Source organism: Agelaius tricolor, unplaced genomic scaffold (genome assembly GCF_023055355.1).
Source record: "Agelaius tricolor isolate 1412-34295 unplaced genomic scaffold, bAgeTri1.0.p SCAF_3, whole genome shotgun sequence".
Taxonomy (NCBI): domain Eukaryota; kingdom Metazoa; phylum Chordata; class Aves; order Passeriformes; family Icteridae; genus Agelaius; species Agelaius tricolor.
The window spans coordinates 55,866,069-55,890,261 of NW_027269263.1; the positions used below are offsets into that span (position 1 = coordinate 55,866,069).

Consider the following 24,193-nt stretch of genomic DNA (forward strand, 5'->3'; position numbering starts at 1 on the left):
AGGCCACAGCAAAGCTGTCACTTTCAAGTTCAAATTAACCCATCTCCTGCAACACTTACATATGCCTTACAACCCATGGCATTGAATTCTGGTTTTCACACTAGCATTACAAACTATCATTAAAATGAGAATGGGAAAACACACCAAGAATTTCAGCCTGTGTGCTTGGGCAGGCAGTCTGGGTGCTTATGCTTGGTTCCAGCTTGTATTCATCCCAACACCAAGAATTCTGTACATCTTTTATTTATAGCCTACACTGAGGCTTTGCAAGGAATCTTTTCTTTCCAGTGTTGGGAAAGGATTTATTTTCTTCCTATCTGGCATGCTTTACAATGGACATCTCTGCTAAAAAGGTACAATATGAAAACAGTACCACTATTTATAAAAACATGTTTGACATCTGCATTACAGGGTTTCAGAAGGAATTGATGCTGTTATAAAAACCTTTATACAAGCAGGATGGTATCTGGAATGACTGAGCAGGAAAGATGTTACTTCATGTTACTTCTCCTTTCAAAATCTATTTTATATAGCAATTTTCCAGACCCTCCATTTAGGAAGTCTTCATAATATTTACTAATTGTCCCTTTTAGCCCAGCTTTGCAGAAACCACTTCAGTCACATAACTGAAACTGTATGTGTAAGACAGCTATTCTCATTATCATCCTTTACCTGCTCAAGCTCTCAGCTTCAAGTTCTTGCCCTGATGATTTCTTTTCTTAATCTCATTAAGCAATTTAAGAGTCACACACATAAGTGAAAAACACTTTCTGTTGTTGCAGCATGCTTTTCACAAGTCTACCTTCCATTATTCAGTGTGTTATAGCACAATAAGGCAAGGCTGATTAAATTAAAATTTGGATTTTTTTTTGTTCTGTTCTTTATAATTTCCTTATTTATCCGTGATCCACAAACTACTTTTCTGAGCAGCAATGCTAAAAGGATGCCATTTATGGAAAGGATGGCAAACTGCCATATGTCTGTTGTACAGGTCATTCTGAGGATACCTTGTACCTACAATCTGCATTTTACCCCTATCCACTTCAAGCATCCTGTCTCCATCCCCCTTCATTTCAGACCTCCCACTTTTTTGGATGACATGGTATCACTGGAAATGCTGAATGAGGCACTGGACATTTGATTCCCATCATCTTTTTGATGTAACCCCAAAACTGTGTGTCTTCTGGGTTACTTGCTGCATTGATATAAATCTGGATTCGTGTATTACGCTGCCTAGAAACTGCAAATAGGAATTCTCTGTGAGTACTTCTGCTATTTTTATCACTAAGTGCACAAAAAACTGAAACAGAGCTCCTCATATTTTTTAATGAAAAATCAAACTGACAAACATGATGCTTTTCTACAAGGAAAACTGTAATAATGCCAGTCAATTAGAAATGTAAAAAATGAAGAGAAAACAAAGCACACTCTAAGGCAAATTTCACCCTCTTCAACAAAGTCTTGTTTAGTACTATGAGTGAAAACTGATCTACAGACCAAAAAATGTATTCAATGAAGAAAAAGATTAAATAAACCCCAAGTTTGTAATTAATTGTCATGATCAAAGCATCCTGTTCATGCAGCAAATGGGCGATCATTCCTACTCAGCATGTGAAAGGGTTATCCTAAAAGGGCTCCCTGAAAGGATAAGGGGTTTCAGTATAAAACCCCTATATAAAGCTATCTAGACTCACTACCATCATCATCCAATGTCCCAAAGAAAGGGGAAAAAAAGTGCATATTTCCTTTAGAAATCTCATAAGAATACTTTCAAACAACACCCTAATTGATGGATGTTTATGGTAATATCTACTTATAGACAAGCTTATTTCTTTTGACAGGTTTATCTAGCAGGTAGTAATTCATGTATACACAGAGTTCATCTTTTATGCACCCACATCCATAAAACAAGCAACAATATCAAACAAACTGTGTGATAAATGTATCATCCCTGGTAAAATCACCTCCTCTTCTTCCAATTTGGGTATGTCAAGACCTATTCCAGAAGCAGAGAACACTGAGCCATTTTTAATGGCTCTTTTTCTCAAACTCTTCTCCCTCCTTCATTCACTTTTTAAAAATTGCTAACCTTTTTAAAGCACAGAACTTCTGTATAATTACATTCACTTGAAGCTCATAATAGGAGTTCAAACCTGGGTTGGTAATAGTTACACTACAGCGTGACTTTAAGGCATTTCCATTAAAATAATAGTTGATGAAATAACCACTGTGACTTGTATTAAGCATTAAAAGTAGGGACATTTCACCCTGTCTGCTGTGTACTGTTCAATGTTTCATTTCTTCATCAGCACCATCTTGGCTCTCTCAGCCAGGTTGACTTTCTCCATAATGACCACTACTATTATTTTTTAAAACAGAAAACGTTTGAAACCAATCTGGAACCTCCATAAAACAACCTGAGTTGAAACTTTCACTAAAATGCAAGTGTTATGAAGCTCCAGACATGGTAACAAGAGATGACCATGTCAAAACATTTAAAAGATCTCTCAGCATCAGATGACCAAATTCACATCCTACAACGCATTGACCACTGATTTTAGTTAAGGTCACATTTATGCTCTTCTGAAATATATTTATAAGCCAAACAGAATCTCAGTAGAAAATTCAGGATATAAATTTGGGACAGCAGGGCTATAGCTGGGTAGAAAAACAAGGGCAGAAAATTTCATGTGCTTTCTCACATGTGCTGTCCATTCTTTTATCTTTCTCCCCTTACCCCAGTTCTGTATCTCCTCCTACCTCTTGTTTTTGCCTTTGGATTTTCCTTACCGCACACTGACTCCTTTTCTTCCCCATGTCCTGCCTTCCACCTTGCCTTCTTGCTTCTTTCATCACTGCCCCAACAAATGAAATTTCCCAATCTAGAGGTCATCTTTGATATTTGAAAACCAGAAGTGCAGCAGCAGCCTGTACCTTGACTAATCTGTACCTTGTGACCTAAATGTGTGATTTCCAAACCATATGTTCCAGATTTACAGGAGCAGCTAAGGCCAGTAAGTCTGCAGAGATTTGACTGTTTAGGAACATTTCACACAGACTGAGGGAACTGGACAGAACCAGAGAACACAATGCAATACTTCTGCATAACAGACTTGGGATAAACCATGAGATATACAGGTCTTAAACCAAGCTTAACTTCCTGACAGATGCATGAAGCACCTCTGTGCAGGTTACAAGCACTGGGTCATTGTGCTGTAGGAGTGCATTCTAAAAACAAGCACTCTCTTAATGTCCAGAGATTAAGCTTTATTCTCTTCACCAAGCAGGGAAATAAATTGGTTTTTTGCATTCACTTAAATGCATAAACAGGAGTAAACACAGGGAACAAAAAATATAAGATTTCTTTGGGAAACTGAAATGAAGTCAGTAAGTGAAACAATATTCCTAGAGAGCTCCTGAGGAAGCAGGTTCTCCTTTGAAACAGACATGACACAAGCAAGAAACTGAGCATTGCTGTGCAAATGTTAGTACTGACACTGCTTATAGGTTATAATTCATAATGCAATCGCTACAAACCCATGCCAGCAAAATTTTATGTCTTCCTATACATCCTGAATTAAGGCTGTTTTCTTTTTCCAAGCTGAACAGTCAGCCAAAATTATCTCCACGTTGTTTCCTTAGAGAAAAAGAAGCTGAAGACAAATTCAAATATTTTTAGTATACTTCTACTATCTTTATGTCCACAGGTCTTTGGAACTTCCTCCTGCTTCTCTTCAATACACTTTATTTATTTATTGTTGAATAATAAATAAATTATTCAACAAAATATTAACCAGCAGAGAGACTTCCACTCATTCATGCTTAATTTTGAGCAGGGATGCATAAATACTTTTTGAGTGGAGGCTGCTATCATTTCAACTAAATTATTAATATAAACATCCTTTTTTTAAAAAAAAAATGATTGTGTCAAAAGTATTCCCTTCATCTACAATCACAAGTAGATATATGATTGAAAGGGAGTCATAGTCCTACCAACAAAGGCTACTAAATGATACATATCACAACTTCACATTTCTAGTTGCTTATAATTTTGTCAAAGTTTTTGGATGACAAACCTCCCAACTTGAATAAAACACCTGTGTGAGATTAAGGAATAAAAGAAAACAAACAAACAGACCACAAACAACTGCCAACTTGCTTGGGTTTACTCTTTAAAATAACTGTTAGCAGAAAGAAAATATTTTAGCTTGCTCCTGTCAAAAATACTGGAAACCATTATTTGAAAAATCTGCATTTTTTTTAAAGATTTTTAGCCCAGACAGTAAGCTTTGTAGTTTTGTGACTGTGTACACTAATAGAAAAGAGCAGCCAGTAGCCAACCCCTGACCAAGACCCACTGGACCATCAAGGCACCAAATTCTTGCAGCTGGAATTCTTTTCCCTCACAGAATCCATCTTCTTCCCAACCACCCACCCTGAACACTTAATTTACACATGTTATTCTCTGAATAACAGCAGGCATAGCCTAGCAAATTGCAAGGAGATCTGTGCCAAAGCCTTGCCCAGGAGTGCTCCAGCAATGCCATGCTCCCAAGGGACTGGGCTGTGGCTGGAAACTTCTCTCTCCCAAATTGCACAAACCCACAGCAAGGCTGCCCCAGCCGGGCTTCAGTGGGGTTTGTCCTTATAACCACACAAATAATGATTTATTTCTTTCTGTATTTCAAAAGAGTGACTGTAGAAATTATTAAAACTTCATTTCTAAGGTTGGCTAACTACATATCAGATGGTAGTGATTTCAGCCATTACCCATCATATTGCTGATTTTAGTTTGAATACACACATTTATAAGAAATTCACATGCTTTTCTATGCAGCCCCTTATTTAAGGATATCCTACTACAACTTGTATGTATTTTTATATTGCTCCTTTGTCCTTACTGACCCCTTCCACTGCTCTAATCTACCCATTACCATGACACAATTGTAGTTGTTTGCAAAGTTTTTTCTGGTTTCTACAGTTTACCTATTATTTCAAAATTTCTATGAATAGTACACCTGTAAAGCACTTGAGACTGAATAAATGAACTAAAATAAAGACATGCCTTTAAAAGTGGCATTGTAAGGTAGAAGATGTGTGTTTTGTCTAAACAGTGATCTCATATTATTTAGGCACAATCAGTGGGTAAAGCTGAAATACAGACTTGCATTTTCTAGCTCAAGTTTTCGAAGAAGGAACTCAAAGCAACCAACACACCAACAGAAGCACACGGGGGAGGAGAGGGACAGCTGTAGTATTTTTCTGTTAAAATACACCACTATCTGAGAAAGACACCAAAACAAACCAAAGTAAAACAAAACAAAAGAAAAATAAAGTAAACAGAAGCTATGTCTTGCCAAATGATACATGCAGCACTACTTTTGAGTTTAAAGAACAGCAATGTTACCTCAAAAAACTCCTCTACTAATTCATATTAAGGCTAGATGAAATGCAAATTTTTATCTATGGCAAATATTTTCAAACAACTGTTACAAATTACATAGGTTATTGCCCATCAAAATAAGTTGCAAATCAACATTAAGTAGTAACATCAAAAGAAAAGTATAGTCACTGTAAAAAAACCAAATAATTCAATGAGCATTTTCAAATTTTGCAGACTCAGTATTATAAATCTTAATACGTACTTCAGACCTGCTAAAAGTTGGACAAATTTTCTAAAATAGGGCTCATTTTTATGAATATTTCCTATTCAATTTAGTGTCTGCTATTTTTTAGTAGGGATTAGTTGTTGTAACTGATTAATGCCAATAGACCCACATAGGACAATTAAATATTTTTTTTTAGAAAAACCAAACAAACATATCAACTAGAAAACCTGAAAAACATTCCCAAATTAAACTGTGTGTTCCAAAGGGGATAATCTAAATGCTCTGAGCATAAAGAATGTCATTTCTGAGGTCACCTTAACTCCAGGTGCCTATTCAAAACTATGACACCAATACCACAAAGTTCTCCCCCCAGACAAGGTAACTGCTTTTGCCTCTATGTGATTTCTGCAGTGAGGTAATGGACACAGCAGAGACCCAAAGAGAGTCTAATTCAAGGTTCACATATAACTCTTAATCCTGAGTACAGGGTTTTTTTCTTTTTAACACAGCTTATGCCTCAGCTCATCATTTCTGAAACAGGATAATGCTCATGTACCTTCCAAAATACATTTCAAGGACAAAACTAATACTGACAAAGAGTTCAACTGCAGTGCTTGTAGGTATTTAGAAACATGTGGTAGGGGAAAAAAATAGGTTTGGAGCATTTACAGTGAGAGCTCACCAATGCTCTGATTTAATTAATTAAGGAGTATTGTCACTTTGATATTTCAAATGTACGGCTTTAGCAAAGGAAAGATACCACGACCAGGTCTGGCCTCCCTCACAGAGGTATTCATTCTACATTTGCTTATCAACTTTTCAAATTTATTGCCCTCTCATAAGGATGCAAACAGGGCAAATTTGCTATACAGAAGAAGTTTAATAATTCATAAAGGCAAAAAAAAAATTAAAACTTCACCCAAACTTCAGTTAAGAATTGCTACTTCTAGAAAGAGAAAGCAAAAGCATAGAAGAAACATGCTTTTAAATTGGCATGTAAACCCATTAGACAAATATTTGAGTACAAGCCTTTATGCCTCCAGTTATTAAGAAAAGGCTGAGTGGATGCATTGTTATGTTACCTTAGAAGAATATATTCAGGGCAGACATAAAATTTGAATTTAAAATACACACTCCTGCACAATGCACACATACACAAGCACATTATTAGCAATCATTTACCATGAGTTACTTCTTATTAACCTTCACATGGCTTCATAAATATTTTCATTTTTTGTTTCCTTTAATTCAAACTAAGAGATTCTAGCAGGTCCCTTAATGAGAAAATTGACAATAATGGTTTTCTCTCTTCACAATCACAACAAAAAGACTGTCAAAAGAATCTTGATTACTGGTATTCCTTCAAAAATCTTAGAAAGCTTCTTGGAGCACCCTGTAAAGTTACAGGTGTGTAAAACATACACATTAATAAATAAAACTACTTTTCTGCACTTCCCTCCATACAACATTCCAGTTTCCCATTTACCAATTAGATTGTTTGGTGTTAGAATAATTAATGTTTGAAAGACCACATCTAGTGTTAGTGAATTAAGATAATAATTTTTTTCTTCCACATTATGACCATTTCAGTTTTCAAAGACAGCAAATTTTCAAATTTCTACTAATCTCACATAATCAGCATTAGAGTTTAAAATTACCACATAAATCTGCAGAACCTGATTGACAGATTCAATTTCTCATTAAATACACGTGGGTATAGCTGCAAAGAACAGATGAAAAGAATGGCGACTGTCTTATGGGGTAACATGAAGCATTTTGAAAACTTACCCACTTCTTAAACGCCCACTTGTTTATCTACATTTCCTGATGAAATGCACATAACACATCATTTAAAAACCCGCACTGAAATTCAACTAGCAAACAAATGCCTTCTGTACTCTGCTAAGTAAATCTACCTCCAGCACGACTCGCAGGGATGACTGCTTTGATGGTATGATGAGGTACACTTCAATATCCTCAAAAAAAAAAAAAAAAAAGATAAAGGAGTTTGGACGCTTTCCTCTTCTCCATCTAACCGTACTGACTGACCCTTCAGTCAGCCTGCCCATGACACAAAGACAGAGCACTTCAGCTCCTACCCATCCCATAACCCACACCAGCAGATGGATTGACACAGTCTCGAAATAAAACCTGTCAGCCACACAAAGATAAGGTGTCATTAGCTGCGTGTAGATCGGTGTTACCTTCAAACACAAAGATACTGCAAATGTTCTTTGCTGTCACAGCAACACTTGTTCCACAGGCCCTTCTAAATGCAGAAAAATTCACTCTGGCTTTCAGGAAGAAATTATGTTTTAAATTGTGCTCTACTTTCTAAAACACATATAAGTGCATCTACGCAAAACGCCTAATCAAGTGCGTGAATACAGTAGCATGTCCACGAGAGGTGTTTTCTAAGGCAGACATACCCTTGCACTAATTACGGAATGCAGATTTGCTCCTATAAAAAGGAGATATACAGACAGACCTTTGCTAGTCTATTACCGGCTCACACGCTCCAAGCGATGCAGCTGGTGACACCTGTATGCCAAACACCAGCACCGCGAACACCGGGGGAAGCCCGGGAGGTTAAAGTTTGCCGCGGGATACGGGAACCCACCCGCGGGCTCCGCTCTCTGGCGTCAGCGCGGGCGGTCCGTGCCCGCCGTGCGGCCGCTGCCCGTGTCCGCGCTCCGCCGCCCCCGCCACGCCGGGCGGCCCGGCCCGGGACCCCCATCCCCGCCGGGACCCCCATCCCCGCCGGGACCCCCATGCCCGCCGGCCGCGCACCTGAGGCCGGGCGGCCGCGGGAGCCGCCCCGCGCCCCCATCCCCGGGCCCGGCGAGGCGGGGGAGCCTTACCCGGGAACTGCTGCGGCGGCGGCGGCGGCGGCGGCTGCTCGTCCTCGCCGCTCTCGGAGTCGGTCTGCATGGGCTCCTCGGCGAAGTTGACCCCGCGGGCGTCGGGGGGGCCCCGGCGCGGCGGCTGAGTGCCCCTGTCATGGCCGGTGCCCGCTTTGCGGCCGCTCGGCTCCTTCTCCGCCGCCTCCTTGGCCGTCGCCGCCTCCTCCTTGAGGCGCCCGAAGTACTGGAGGGCAAACTCCAGCAGGTCCCCGGGCTGGCTCCGCAGCACCTCTACCGTGAAGCCCTGCAGCAGCTCCGTCAGCCCCGCCGGGATGGAGATGCTCATGCCGGGGCCGGCCGGGGGGGCGCAGCCCGGCCAGGAAGGGGGAGGGTGAGGGGAAGGGGAGAGGAGAAGGAGGAGAAGGAGGAGAAGGAGGGGGGGAGAGCCCGGGGCCGGGGGTCGGCGGCCCGGGGGACGAGGCGCGCCCGGCGGATCGCCCGTGGGCAGCGGGAAGGGGCGGGCGGCGGCGCAGGTGGGAGCGGGCGGGGGGCGGGCCCGCGGGGGGCAGCGGCTCCGGCAGCCTCGGCGGCGGCGGCGCCTCCTCCCCCCGCGCCGGGGGAACCTCGCGCACATGTGACCCGGGAAACCATGACAACCTCCCGCCGGGGACTGCGGCCGCCGCGCCCCGCCCGCGCTGCCGGGAGCCGCGGGGCCGCGCGGAGGGCACGGCACGGCAGGGCAGGGCAGCGCATCTCTGCCCCCCGCACGGGCTGCCCTGCCGGGACACGGCCCCGCCGGGCACCGCCGCCCCCGCCACCCCCGGGCTGCCGGGGACACAAGCACTGAGCGCCTTCTCCCTGCGGGGTGTCCAAGCATCCGCCCTGGCGAGCAGCGGGGATTCCCGATGAGCGGACACGGCCCCGCTCAGGGAGGGACCGCAGTGCATGTAGCATCTCATAGCTGATTACTGCTGTGCTTTTTCACGGCCATGCACCACCTTAAAGCTCTTCTGCACATCATTCATACGCATAGAAGTGCTGTCGATTTATATTCATCTATATTATTTAGGATGGGAGGGGTGATGTGGTGCTAGCAAGAGCATCCTGTTTGTCAGCTTGTTGTTTAAGGTCCACGAAAAATTGAGCTGGAGAAAGAAACAATTGTTTAAAAATGGGGGAAGAAGTCCAATTTAAACACTGCTGAGTGCCAACGCTCAGCATAGACGCTCTTCCAAGCCATGATGCAGAGACTACTTAGCACAGTGGTAAGTGGGTGCTGCTTGTCATCACCAGGAAGCTTAAATGTTTTAAGTAGAGTAAAGTAGCAATTACGGGTGCCATGTTTTTCAATGCTTCACTAAATGCTTCTTGAAAATGAGGTCCGTGGAATGCATGAAAACTGCATCCCCCCCTGGTTTGTTATCACCTCTGAACATTGGCCAACGTTTTGGGGTTCCAGAAAGACTCCAGTTGGAGTCTTATTTTTATGCATCAAGCAAATTAACTGCTAAAATGTCTAAGGCTGTGACAACATGGCTGTTTGATAATTGATTTCATTAAACATTCAGGATTGCTCAAATGGCCTGCAATGAGCTTCATGAGGGCTTAGGGTGAGATAAGCAGTCAAATATGAGTTTGTAGTAGCAAGATACTGAAAGACCTGACCTCAAAAAAATAACACGACAGCAAAATATAGCAATCTCTGTGACACTTTTCACACAGATAGGGATGTAAAAGCCAGCAGCTTTAAACTGAATTAATTTCCGAATGGAACCCAGTTCTGGTTGTGTATGTGTTTTCAAATGGAGCTTTTCACAAGTTGGATCTTCAAAGTGTTACAGACCAGGTAAATTAGTGAAGTGAGCAAACCATACCTGCATGGGTGATATTGCTGCCCTGGAGCAGGCAGGAGACACCTCTGCAGGCTGAGATGTGGAATACCTTTGAGCAACATCTTGTGGCTTCATTTTACGCTGCAGGCCATTATAAAGTACTTTTTTGAAGTTAAATTCGCTGTTGTTTAGCACTGTCCTGCTTGAGGAACCTCTTCAAACTCGAGCTAAGTCATCTGGGGGCAGACCAGGAGTTCTCCCTGGACTGCAGCAGGTTGCTGTGTCGTCAGGCTCTGAGAACTGCTGCCATGTCCAGGGGGCTGCCAGCACTCCCCTCCCTTGATGCCGTGTCCAGGGGGCTGCCAGCACACCCTCCCTTGATGCCATGTGCAGGGGGCTGCCAGCACTCCCCCCTTGATGCCATGTGCAGGGGGCTGCCAGCACTCCCCCCTTGATGCCGTGTCCAGGGGGCTGCCAGCACTCCCTCCCTTGATGCCGTGTGCGGGGGGCTGCCAGCACAGCCCCCTTGATGCCGTGTGCAGGGGGCTGCCAGCACTCCCCCCTTGATGCCATGTCCAGGGGGCTGCCAGCACACCCTCCCTTGATGCCATGTGCAGGGGGCTGCCAGCACTCTCCCCCCTTGATGCCGTGTCCAGGGGGCTGCCAGCACTCTCCTCCCTTGATGCCATGTGCAGGGGGCTGCCAGCACACCCTCCCCTGATGCCATGTGCAGGGGGCTGCCAGCACTCTCCCCTTGATGCCATGTGCAGGGGGCTGCCAGCACTCCCCCCTTGATGCCGTGTGCAGGGGGCTGCCAGCACTCCCCCCTTGATGCCATGCTGCAGTGCTGGCATGCCCTGGCCACAGCTGCCTGTGGAAGCACTGCTGGTGCAGCACAGCCACATCCATTAAAATGGTTGAGAATCAAGTGCAGCAGGAGAGCTGACACCTGTACATCATGGACATGTGCAGAGCTTAGTCACTCTGGAGGGGGGCTTAGCCAGAAATGCCAGATGGGCTCATTCACAAGTTTGGGAGCTTAAAAACCTTCTCCCACCACTGATAGGATTGATCTGTTTGTGACCAGGCTGAGACATACCTAAGCTTTGAGGAAGCTCCCAGGAAGAGAAGTGTTAGTAATTAGTGCCTGGAAGGCACTAGGTGTCCTGTGAGCATGTAATATTCCATTTAATGGAGTCTTCCAGGATTAGAAGAGTTGTCATCCCTGAGGTTTTCTCATACCCAGAAAAGGCAGTCCTTTTTTTCTAGGAATTTACCAGCAGCATAGTGTCTTTTGCCATCTAATCAAGGACTCCCCTGCTTTGTCAGAGACTCTCGTCCTCCCAGACTTAAAATGAGATCACTTCTCTGAAGATATCCTCAAGAGCCAGCCTTTGATGTTTTTATGCAAAACTCGGATAATTTGAATAAGAGATTCCTAAGTGGCAGAACTCTAAAAAATGCTTATTTCTAAAAAATGTTTCAAAACAGCCCAAAACATTTGTGTCTAGTGAAACTTACCTTGAGGTTTGTGTACCTCAAAGGATGGCAGCAAACTTTGTAGTTCAAGTTGGTGTCATCTGGTTTCCTTAGATGCTTTCTGTTCCAAAGACTTTGTATTGATATTTAAGTTGCTTTTAAATCCTCATAAGGAGGACAGCTGTCGAAAATATGTGTTATGTCTAGCAGAATGAACAGTTAGATAGAGTATTGCTTCACACCTCTCCAATGAGTTTCATTAGTTACTACTAATTTTTGTGTGCCATTCTAGTTCAGCTCTAAATATCTTCTTTAAAAGAAAGAGAATATACAACCTACAGAAATCCTTCTGTACTGAAAAAGGATTAGGCAGAATATTCGCCTCACCATTTCAAAGGAAATTACCTAAAGACTTTGTTATCTCCTTTCCTCCTAGCCAACAGATGCAGTTTTCATAACACACTGCTTACCTGCTTTGCATGTCGTTCTTTTCCCTTCACCTGGTTTCCAGCAGTGAAAAACTGGGTGATTAGAACCAACAGGTGAGAAATAGCAATTGTCTCCCACAGGACAATTCCAGGCAGCATGCTTCAGACAGTGGTTGGGAATGCTTTGTCAGAGCTCAGAGAATGAGATATTTTCTAATCACATGGAGGACAATGAACAGAGTGCACAACAGATGAGTGTCAGACTTTCAAGCTTTGTCCTTACCAGGGTCAATGCTAAATTTAGTAAATTTAGTAAACTTGACCTAACACAGTCCATCCAACATCCATCTACAAGCTTGTTTTTTTCTGCCAGCTCTCAATGTTTTGCCTGATAAGAATATTTTTCTCCAGTCCTTCCCAAGACCTGCTGTTGAACCACCCCACAGAGCCTGCAGTGCTGCAGGTGGTGCAGAGGGGCAGAGGTGTGCACTGAGCATCAGGGCTGTACACCAGGCTAAAGCCCTCTCTCCCAAGGAAAGTGACTTTAGCAAGCACACCAGTGGAGTGCAGGCTTTCAAATCCTGCTCTTTGTTACCTGTGCCAGGCAAGAGGGACTGTTATTACTGTGTCCTTGCACCACCAGCTGCACAGCCAGCCCAGGAAGAAGAGATCCTGATCTCTCATCTGTAACAGCCTCTCTCAGTTTGGCAACCTAGTAATTTCCACAGTGGTTCTCCATGGAAAGGGTTCATATTGTATTGGAGAAACACATGGCAAAGCCAAGCCCTCTGTCTAATGCAGGATAGTAGGAAAATACTCACATTTGTGTTTGGGAGGTGTTACTCCCTAAATTTCCAGTGTTTAAAAGATCGTTGATTTGTGTTATCTCAAATCTTTTGTCCAGGCTTTTGAAATTTCAGATAAAGATGCACTTTGCATACTGCATGCCAAAAAAGCTGCTGCTCAGAAGGCATCTTCAAATCCCAACATGTTTTATATTTACTTCAAAATCTCATCAGCCATACGGTAATGTTTTTTCTCCCTGGCTCTTGACTGAGCAATAGTTGGTTTGTGAGGTTAGAACAACCACAGTTCATAAGAATAATCATATACCAATTTCTGATCTTCCAAAATACCTTTAAAATTGACTTTTTATTGACTTTCTTTTTTTTTCCTTCTCAGGTCCTTCTGGCTTAGTAGGCAAATGTTGCTTACAGAATTTTTTAACCAACTGTTTTTAATGGCAATCACTCAGCAATAAATTTTCCAGCAATAACAAAACTTGTAGTTGTGTAAATCCATAGATTCACACTTTTCTCATTGGAATGATACATCACCATTATTGTATTACAAGATCCATTATCAAACCCAAATCTTTTTTATCAGAAAAATGTTCATTTCTATAAACAATATAAGAAACTAGTGCCTGTAATGCATGAATGAAATTCTAACATATTCCCTGTGATTCTTCCTCAACTGAATCTCCTCCATCTCATACCCTTTATTCTGCCTGTGCTTATTGTTCTGTGGATTCAAACCCCTTAACTCCCCCACTGCCTACTGTAACTCTAGAATGGCAAGAACCAAGTAGCCATTTACATACTCAAGAAAAATTGTTATTTATGCCAATGAGTGTTTTCCCTGAGCAAACAGAAAGGCCAAGTTCAAAACTTGGATGGAAAAAATCCATCTGAAGAAGCAGAATAGCAGCAAAGCAGTGTAAATGAAACAGCCCCTGCCACTTTCAGTACCAATTCACAATCAGTTTAACCAGATATACAGTTTGAGGAGTTTCCTGACACAAAATGGCACCTGCTAACCCAGGAACAAGTGTTCGTTTCCTCTCCCTTGTATCACCTTTTAGGCACTTATAGTGCTATGTAGTCAGTGGAATTAAATGCTTGATTAGAGCTGAGATGAATCATCATGCTGTCAGGGAGAAGAGAGCAGAAGTCATAGCTCAGGAGGAGGAGTATCAGATTATCAGCAATTCAAATTCTAGTTGGCTTATGTTGGTCCTAAGTCCAAGTGTTCCATCCACCTCATCTACTAAGATAATATATTCAAAAGAAATGCAGAGTATCACATATTCTAACCTCAAGTCCCTTGCTTTTTTACTCACCTTTTTAACCCCAAACTGTATTTTCAGGGAGTTATTACAAGTTCTGTCTACAAGTGTTACTATTCAGTAAATGAACAGCTGTTGATTTCCATTGAAATCTGTTGTTTGTCGTCCTTGATATGCAGAAACTACAGGATACTGTCTCTTAGAAAAGTGTTCCTTTTTATGTGCCTCATTTTGGGCTCTCATAATCACCTGTAATTTCAGAAAAATGTGACTGGAGTTTCTAAAGTCAATATAGTGAGTGCTGAATTTGTCATTAAAAGTAAACCTTCTCATTTTAAAAGCAATGAAATAAAATGACAGTGTAGATGTAGTAAACTTCATCTATTTTGAGGATCTTATTTTGTTTGATGCCCTTACACATTTTATAAAAATGGTACCATACACTGTCAAGACAACCTGTTAAATGGCTAACAGAGACATTTCTCCAAATAGCTAACAACAGAAAATCATCATCAGATGGAGGAGTTCCCCAGGAATTGACAGGAGGCTGCTTCTGTTCAACACCTCCTGCAATCACATGGGAGCAAGTATAAATGCTGCTGATATAACTTCCAGATGACACAAAACCCAGTGGAACAGTGATGTCCCTGAGCTCAGGGAAGCATGGAATGATCTGGATGACTTGTTCATTTAAAGAAAATCGTACTCTACAAGATCCTTATTAAGTCATTGACTTCAGAAAAAAGAGGTTTCTACAGAATTGAAGGACTTTATCTTGGAAGGCAGTGCTTCTAGAAGAGTTTAGTGATCAGAATGGAAAAACAGCTTTACTCAATTTCTGGTGTAATTCTGCAGACAAAGGGGATAATGAGATTTTTGCTTGTTTCAAGAGGGAGATCAAAAATAGGAGTGGGAGATCTTCCCTCTATGAAGCACTCCTGAGACCAGTAAAAAAAAGTGCAGACATAGTGTTCGTGTGTTCAAAAGAATATGGAGAAATTGAGATGTGTGGAAAAGACACATAGGAATTATTCAAAAGCTGAAGGAAATGTCTTGAGTTGAAAAGACTGAGAGAATTCTCAACATTTATCTAAGCACTTGTTACCATGCTCAGTAGAAGAGGCTTATATGATCTAAGAGATAAAGAATATCAGTCTGTATAGCCTAGTAGCACCTTTATGGAAAAGAATAGCATCAGTCTTGCTTACCAGAGATGGCTCAACATCTCTTGGAAAGTCAAACTCTTTAATGTCACTGGAGGAACACACAAATACCCAAAGATGCAGTAATTCTTAGATCTTCTGAAATATGAAGCACCAGAGAAAAAATTATAATACAAATGTACTTTTGAAAACCTGCAGTCACTGCTGTGGATGCTTGGGTTGTATTTAAATGAAAAAGACTGATAGTGAATGGATAGTTTGGCTTCATTTTCCTTGAGGGAGATGGGGAATCTGATCGTTTTTGAAAAATGAACTTTCTGCCTGCAAATCTTCTTCTATTAGTTCTGAGCTTAGATCTGAAGTTTTCAGATTATCTACTTTGTGGCAAAAACTGGGAGAAAATGAGTAGAAATAGCTGTTGGATGGAGAACAACACTACAATTCCGTGCCTTGAGTTTCTCATTAACTGTCAGTGTTCCTAAAAATAGTCATTAAGAGAATTAACTTCAGTTTCTTGGTAGCTAATTTCCAGAAGGAGGGAGTCAGAGCTCTGGCATCTGGAAGTGATATCTTCTAGGGAAGAGGCAACTTTTTCAGTGAACATGAACTGTTGGGCTTTTGGTTTGGGTTATTTTTTTGTTTTGTGGGTTTGGATTTTATTGTGTGGGGTTGTTCTGGTTCATCTATTTTGTTGCTTTGTTATGTTTTGGGTTTTTTTTCTAATAGATTTAATTGTTACTCATTATATTCTTGAGGAAATTATTAGTTATTCTTGGCAAGAAGAATAAAGCTTCTGTAGAAGCATTGGTTAAAGAGGGCATCAGCTGAAATATTTTCTTTGGTTTGAGCCCTAATGTGGTGGTAATGTTCCTGCAGACTTTTGTCCTGCTGAAAACTGAAAATAGCATTAGTGAGTAAAACCACACTCTGACCCTGACATGTTTCTCAGTCTGGGTGTCTCTGCACACCTGCACACAGCTGGGCTTGGTAGGTACTGCTCCCCTGTATGACAGGCACTTTAGTGTCCCAAAGGCATCAGCCAAGATGGGTTCAGGTGCCTTGCAGCCTAAATCTGTAAGGAAAGATATGTGCCTGTGGTTGGAACAGCTACATTTGGGAGAAAAACCTTTATTCAAACTAGCAGATCTTAAAGGACAAATGTCAATGTGTCAGAGCTGTGCACTGGAGTCTCAAGCCTACAGTTTGTCTCAGGATAGTTTGGTTATACAAACTTTTGAATGTGCATTTGATTAAAAAATAATCAAAATGTAATGACCTTTACAGATTCTGGAAAAGAAAGACTGTGTTTTTATCTCTCTGTAAGTGTATGTGTGTGCATGTACAGATAAACACACATGCATTTGTATGACACATATGCATCTATAGGACATTACTGTTTCTATTCTGGCAGAATCTAAAGATGCCATCATATTAATCTGTCTATGAATGCAGTGTAAGTATCTTAACTCAGCTGACTTGCAGTGAATTGAGATTGGCTGTTTAGTGTAGACTTATGGATCATCAAAGAAAGTATGTGATTATTTTTTATACTTTTATAAGAAATATAAATATTTACATTTTTAAAGTAAAATTCCTAATTGCACCACATTTTCAATATTCCAACTTTAGTCCCAGGAGTGGAATATAAACTGTGCCAGACATGCATTCCCATGAGTTTTTTATCGTTGTTTTCAACACAATCTATTTTTATTCAGTTCTATGGGAAGTACACACACTTTGTGCAGTTGCCAGAATGTAATTTCCTAATGCCCCTTATTTATTTCAAAGTATGCTTTTTTTGGATTCAAGTGCTTTTGCAACAGCACTTTTTCACGTTTTGTCACGTAAGTACTCCTTGCTCTTCCTGAACCCATTTGGTGAGGACAGTGGTTACGTACGTGGAGCTGGAAGGGCAGCCACATAAACTAGCAGAAGCCTCCCACACTGGCCATAACAGTTGGTTCTCCTTCTTATTCCAGGGTCTTCCATTATTCATGTTCCCACCACCTGAGGACTGCATGCAGGCAGCTGGGGGCAGAATTCTTGCTTTGTTCAGATTCTGCTGCATGGATCAGAGCCCAGCAGTTGTTAGGGAGATGGTGATGACCTGCTGAAATCCCCTCTTTGGGCCTACCTGGCAGGACAATTTGGAGGCTGCCCAAATCCACAGCAGGTCAATCCTCAGGGAACATCCAGGAGCTGGGGCTAGCCAGAATGCATCCAGATTGATTTACAACACAACCATTGCCTGAGGAGCAACACAGAGGTTCAAGCTGATGATGTACCAGAGAACAGATTTGGCTCTGGAACCTGCCCCAAAAGGACAACTTGCCTCCATAAGGACATGGTCCTTAGTCAATATATCCACTAAAATTTGCACGGTGCTTTCCAGGTCAGCATAATTTTCTGTCCTAAGATCACTTTCACTTGATAGAGCTTTTTTCTCTCATTTACTCATTTTTGTGTTTAAATCAGCTTGACAATGTCCTTACATCCCTACAAACCACCCCATTAGATCATTGCCATAAGACCTAGTCAAGGACTCTCATGTTCAGACACAGTTGCAGTCCTAGGACAGTCCTTTATAAAGTGTCACAGACACTTCTGCATATAAATAGGGCACCACTGAAGAAGACCTCTCCAAAACTTCCTTGCAGTGCTGTTTAAAGGACATTTTAATCAGTGCCCCAACCCTGACTCATCTTCAGTACAACACCACAGACCCTGCACCACAACATCTGCACAAATGCCCTGCTCTTATCTCACAGTGTTCTCCAATATAGACTTCAAACAAATAGGGAAAGGAAGAAATGTGGTCTTGAGGCCAGACATTGTGGTCAGTAGTCCTTCCTGCTTCTGCTATATCTGCCTCAATTTATACCTGGTAGCTCAAATGTGAGTTTGCTCCTGGAGGTTTGGCCTGACTGCTTGCAGAGAGGGTTGTTAACCCCTTGTGACACATACAGCAAGGATCCAGGGTCAGGGTGCTTTCCTTGCCCTCTGGATTTCTCCATCATCCTCCTGCCATCTGGATGGTGCTACAGCTTTGTCCTACTGGAACTTGGACAAGAAGCAGATGGGTTTGGTAGCAGCTGGCAAGGCACATGGACTACTGAGATGCAGGAAGGTGAGAAGGTTTTCCATGAGTCTGAGCTCATGGCTGCATCTTGAAATCATGGTCCTTTGCTGTGGCCCTGGGTCAGGGAGAAAGGCTGCAAGGTTACAAATGTTACAAGTCTCCTCCAATGTTTCCATTGCCTAGCCTTTTTAATTGGCAATGGCAACAGGCAAAAATTAACCTTCTCAAAGTCTGACAACCTCACAGCCTCCCAGAGCCCTGCGACTCATAAAGGAGAAACAAATGTTTTGAAATTGGGCACTTGTGGGGAGCCAAATTTCCATGAAGTGGCATGGAAGAGGAGCCTCTCAAACTGGCAGTGCCAAAGGAAGCTCCCAGTCCACATGCTTCCACAGACTTCATTGTGACACAAGCATCTTTCCCTGAAAGGCCAAGGACTCCCACCAAGGAAAGGGACACTGCTGCCCTTCCAGTCAGCCTTCAAAGTAATTGTTTACAAAGATACTCTATCAAGTCAATTGATAACAAGATCAATCTACATTAGGCATAAACTGCAGAATGCATCCTTCCTCCCAAAGCAAAAACAAAAGGAAAAAGAAGTCGGTGTAATCAATAATGCAAGGGCTGTAGGCTTGTCCTGGTAGCATGTCTGGGCTGTCAGATATGTCTGAATTTTGGATTCTCAGAACAAGACAAGTCTTTTTTTTCCTCACAATTTGTATAGACTGTCATGAGCAATTAGATAAGGCATCCTTAGACCCCATGGCTCATGTGGGTCTGTGCAGACAGGACAGCTTACAAAGTCACTATGGATCTGCATGCTTCTCAAAATCATATCTTCTCATTTTCCTGAGTTCCCTTCTCACCAGCACGTGGGTTTAAAATCCCCATTTCTCTGGTAGCCCCACTGTAAACATTCTAAATATTCCTAAACCAGGCCATTAAGGCAGAAACACTAGCAGAACTTCAAAACTGCAGATCTGCCCTTTCCATAGGAAAGAAAGGGAAGTGTAATTGCCCCAGAACTATCACTCTGGAAGGTAAGAGTCAACCATGAAGCATCCCTTTGTCTATCTGTAATAACTAAGTCTTTGTTGTAATATTATTTTTCTGAAGGTGATGATGAAGAAATGTAGCAGGTATGCAGACACAGAAGTGTGGGGCTCTTTGGGTGAAAAAATTCCCCTTGACCAATCATTTTTCTGACAGGACCAGTCATCTTTCAAAGTAAGTCCTCAGCTTTTTATCCTTTCCTTCTCTGGAAAGACTGCACTAAGGATACTTCACCCTGAACAGAAATAGAAGAGGAAGATGTAGACAGCAGATAGACTCTTTTACTTACATTACAGAGCCAGATTGTCCTGTGGGAGCTGGCAGCAAGGTCCAGCTGTTCTTATCATTATTTTAAAATAGCATAATGATTATGGAGAACACAGAGAGATTCTCAGTGTGTGATCAGTGCCACACCACCTCCCTGGCCAGTTTCCAGTGTGATACTCACCAGGCTGAGCTCCTTTACTTAATCCATAAAGTGCTAGCCTAGTTTTATGGTCCTCTCCATGGAATCAATTTCACACGGATTGAGATACATGGAGAAGCTCAGCCATCCCTGCAGCTGGGGTGGCAGGGAAGGAACACGAGCTGGGGTTGCACTGCTCTCCTTGACTGTCCTGGGAATGCCCAGATCAAGCACATCTGCAAATCTGCTCTGTGCTTACAGAGATGGGACAGGTCTTTGTGAATGTCCACCATTTCTTGCTCTTTCAACGCAGAGGCAGAGAGAAGGGAGCACCATAACACACCAGGAGGAAGGGCTGACTCCTTTTCTTTGCCTCCATCTCTGTGTATCACATATCTGGTGTCAGCAGCACTGTTCCTGCTTGACACTGGCCAAGCTGGATGGCAGGTCTGCAGGGTAGGAACAGGGAGGGAGGGCAGGGGAGGGCAAGCAGACAGCAGCATACTGGCTCTCCTGAGGCAAAAATACATCATATCCCAGCAGGGGCCATCCTGGAGAACTGCAGTGAATCCTGTCCTGGGCTCTAATGTGCCCAGATGCAGAGGAAATTTGGGGTTCTTAGTAACTGAGATTTTTCATTTTTAATAGCCAAAGAGCAGTGCAGTTCCTGCCATGTAGATGCTGTCAGTGACATCTCTGTGTCAGCCACTTCTCCCTGTTTTCTATCTTCTGCAAACCTGCTGAGGCTTCCCTCTGTCCCACCACCCAGGCCATTGACACAGGGTGACCCCTGGGATGTGTCACTGGTGGCAATAGCCAGGTTAAGGGAACAGGTAAGGATTTTGTGCCTGGAAGGGTTCCATTTCTGCTGAACAGTACACAGAGATGTAAGAAGAGTTCTTCTAAAGGTTTATGGAAGGATGTACTTTATTGGAGACAGACTAATAAGTGTTAGAGTTTATTTTGAAATGTCCATTATTTTGATATATCTACTACTTAGTAAAGCATGAAACATTATTTCATTTTAAATATGTGCAGCATTTTAAGACTTGGACTTTTAAAACATGTAGATGTTTTAAAATAACTCCATTGTGTAAACAGATCCTTGCTCAATAGTGCAATGTCTTGTAAACATTCTAAATAATTTAATTGATGGGTTTTATTTTCTTTCTGTGTCTCAACCATTGGCATTCCTCAGTTTAGATGTCAACATTTCTATGCCTGGAAGCTGGAGAATAAAAATAGTTATGGTCTAAAAAAGGGGCAGTGCTGAGGGTGAAAGGTCCTGATCTTGCAAATTCTTGCTCACATGGAAACTCAATGGTACTGCTTGGGTGAGGAGGAATTCACCCAGCAGAAATTACAAAATGAGGCTGAGCTTTGCTACTAAAATGGTAATAACTCAAACAAGGAAAAGATTATTCACTCTCTGATGAAACAGAAGGAGCCTGACTGTACAAATCTGCAAGTTTTAAAGAACCAACCAGGGCTGAAACTCACTGGAAATCAGTTTTGAAAACAGATGAGAACCTCCTGCTGAGCTGTTAGACTGCAGTGATGTTATAACAACTGGGATTTTTAGGGTTTTGTACTGAACGCAGATGAACTACAGGGATTTCAGGCCTATTTGGAAGCCAACTATGTATTCCTGTCAATATTAATAATGCTGTGGGCTAGACAGAAAGCTTGAAAACTATTTGTTTACATAAATAAAAACCAGTGCATTTTTGGAGTTTATTCTATGGCCTTAAAAAGAGTGTCCTTGGCACAGTAAGATGACCTTATCCTTAGAAAAAACAGTATTATATGTCAGAAATGTCTTTATTTCCTGACACAGCAGGACAGAAAAGCCACTTTTATTCCAAGGAATCCAGGTTGTTCATATGAAACCTAAACAGAATGAACACATCATGACACCACAATACTGATTGTCTGACTCTTGAGATAAGGGTGAGTGCCTTGGCTATTTTCCAAACAAAGAGCACTCAGTTAAGAACCAGGGTACATGTTGAGAAGGTTTTAAAGGGGAACATTACTCACAGCTCAGGAGTAGTTAAAGAATATTAAATAGGCCACAGAACTCTATTTCTTCTTTCACTGCAACAAGTACAGGGGAAAAAATTCCCCAAATCTATAAATCTTCTATACTCTCTTTTCTACCTGGACCACACCTTCTCTGATTTTGAGCACCTCTGTGCTGATCTTCAACTGAAATTTGACAGAAATGGCAGCAGCTCACTTCCAGGATTCAGGGACAGTCCAGTTGGTGTGACCAGTCCCTGCATGAGGTCTCTGCCACACCAGGAGTTTCAAAATTTCATTTGCAGCAAAAGGCACAGTGGAAGGTTCATAATTCTTTATTCTTCAAAACATCTCAGCTATGTAATTTACACTAGTAGTTCTCAGCCTGCAAACAGGCACCTAAACTTTTCAATTGCTGGTCCCATTGCCTTTCACTCCTTTAAAGACATTTCTGATTTTCCCTCTGAGAGATGATGATCCCCTGAGTAATTAAAAACTTCCTAACTTGCTTCTTCTCTGCTCTTTGTGGCAGACACTCCCCAGCTGTAGGTTGGAAATTAAAATACTTACCCAGTGCAAAGCCCTTGGCATATGTTGGTGATTCTCCCATGGAGAAGGTAATGGGAGAAATACATTTGCTTTTCTGTTCTTTCAGTGCACTTGATTGTCCTTCTTATCCACCTTTTCAATTAAAAAAAAAAGATTCTTTGAACAGATCTAGTATAGCCTCTTATATGGGAAGCTCTGGAGAGAGTCTTCCACCCTGTGTATGGCCAGGTCTACTTTTAATTAATGCTGATTTCCCTTCTTACTTTTGGTTGTGTCTGAGCATAATTGTTGAATTTGGAAGAACAGAGCAATTACCTTCTCCAGATCTCAGTGTCTCCTCTGTTGTTCTTGGTTGTCATCTTGTAAGCAGTTGTGTGCCTATGGACCTTTGTGCTTGGCCAACTTTCACTGTTGGATGAAGGTTTTATATTTTATTGCTCAGAAGCATCTTCATAAATAATCTGTTTCCAGTGTAGGACTGCAGCTAATTAATTTCCTTCTGGAGGGAAAGATCAGAGGTCCTAAAGAAATGGAAATGTCATGTTTGTGTGTCAGTTTAAAGGCTGCTCTATGACCTTGTTGGTGTCTAAGCTACTAAAAACTGAACTGGTCTGTCTGACTTTATGAGAATGTAATCCATCAGAATAGATCCACAAATAAGTTGAGTTTTTTCTTGTTTCTCTGGCTTAGCTCATTTTCTGAGCAAAGTATTACATTGCATTAAATATGTCTCCCACCATTGTTTATTTGCAGACCTGTTCTTTAAAGGATAAGCCAATTTCCTCAAAATGCAGGTGATTTCTTGTGACTCACTCTGACAGCTGTGACAATCTGTTTGTCACAGAGCTATTGGTACATACCAATTTAAATGTTAAAAGTAGCCAAAGGTGGAGCAGTCTCACAGGTGGTTTAGAACCTGAAAACTTTGTGTGAAGATTCATCACATTACTCTCTGCTTTTGTGGGGGTTTTAATGATGGTATTACTTTTTAACTTTGCACTTCAGGGAGTTGTCTTACAACAGTGACTCTTACCTGGGAAAATGTCCCATCTCTGCTCCATGCTGCAGGATCCAGCATGATTCCATGGCACTGTGGGAACACATCAGGCCAAGGCTGGTAGTGGGCTGGTTGCCATTCTGGGGTGAATTGTTTCTGGCTCAGTACCATATGCCTGAGGGTGGCATGTGTCTTCTCAGGAAGGACAAATTACTCTTCTTCATGTTTGGCAAGCTCCTGCTGGCATGCCAAAGAGGGCTATATTTAGTACTGGTACTGTTTAGCCAACAAGCTGGGAAAATTGTCATGATGATATGATGAGAGATTTACCAAGGCTGTTTTCCAAGAGCTGAAGAAGACTTGGTTGAAGTGAGCTTTGAATTTCCAGCTTTGAATCTTGCTGCTTCTATTTTCTCTGGGTACAGTACATCCTGCTCCCAAACCCAGGCCCGTGGTGCTGCAGCTTGAACTGAGCTCATTCACTCTGACTTGGCATTGGTGGAATTCCTACCAAGCTGGCTATTCAGATATACAGCTTGGTACCCAAAATTCTGCTCTCCTTGTTCTGTAGAATCCTGGCTGCTCCTGCTGCCCTGGTGACATGTGCTGTCCTGGCTGCCTAAATGGTCCAGATGTGCTGAGAGCAGAGATCCAGAGAGCAGTGG

General features: G+C 42.2%; 1 protein-coding gene across 1 annotated transcript in view; it reads right to left on the reverse strand.

The window, feature by feature from the left end:
* The window catches only part of PRKAR2B (protein kinase cAMP-dependent type II regulatory subunit beta), a 76,483-nt gene extending 67,407 nt beyond the window's left edge, over positions 1–9,076 (reverse strand). Inside the window, exon 1 of the mRNA XM_071423917.1 lies at positions 8,471–9,076. Coding sequence (XP_071280018.1) covers positions 8,471–8,798 — 328 coding nt within the window. The 5' untranslated portion in view covers positions 8,799–9,076. The remainder of the gene's footprint in view (positions 1–8,470) is intronic.
* Between the last annotated feature and the right edge of the window lie 15,117 nt (positions 9,077–24,193).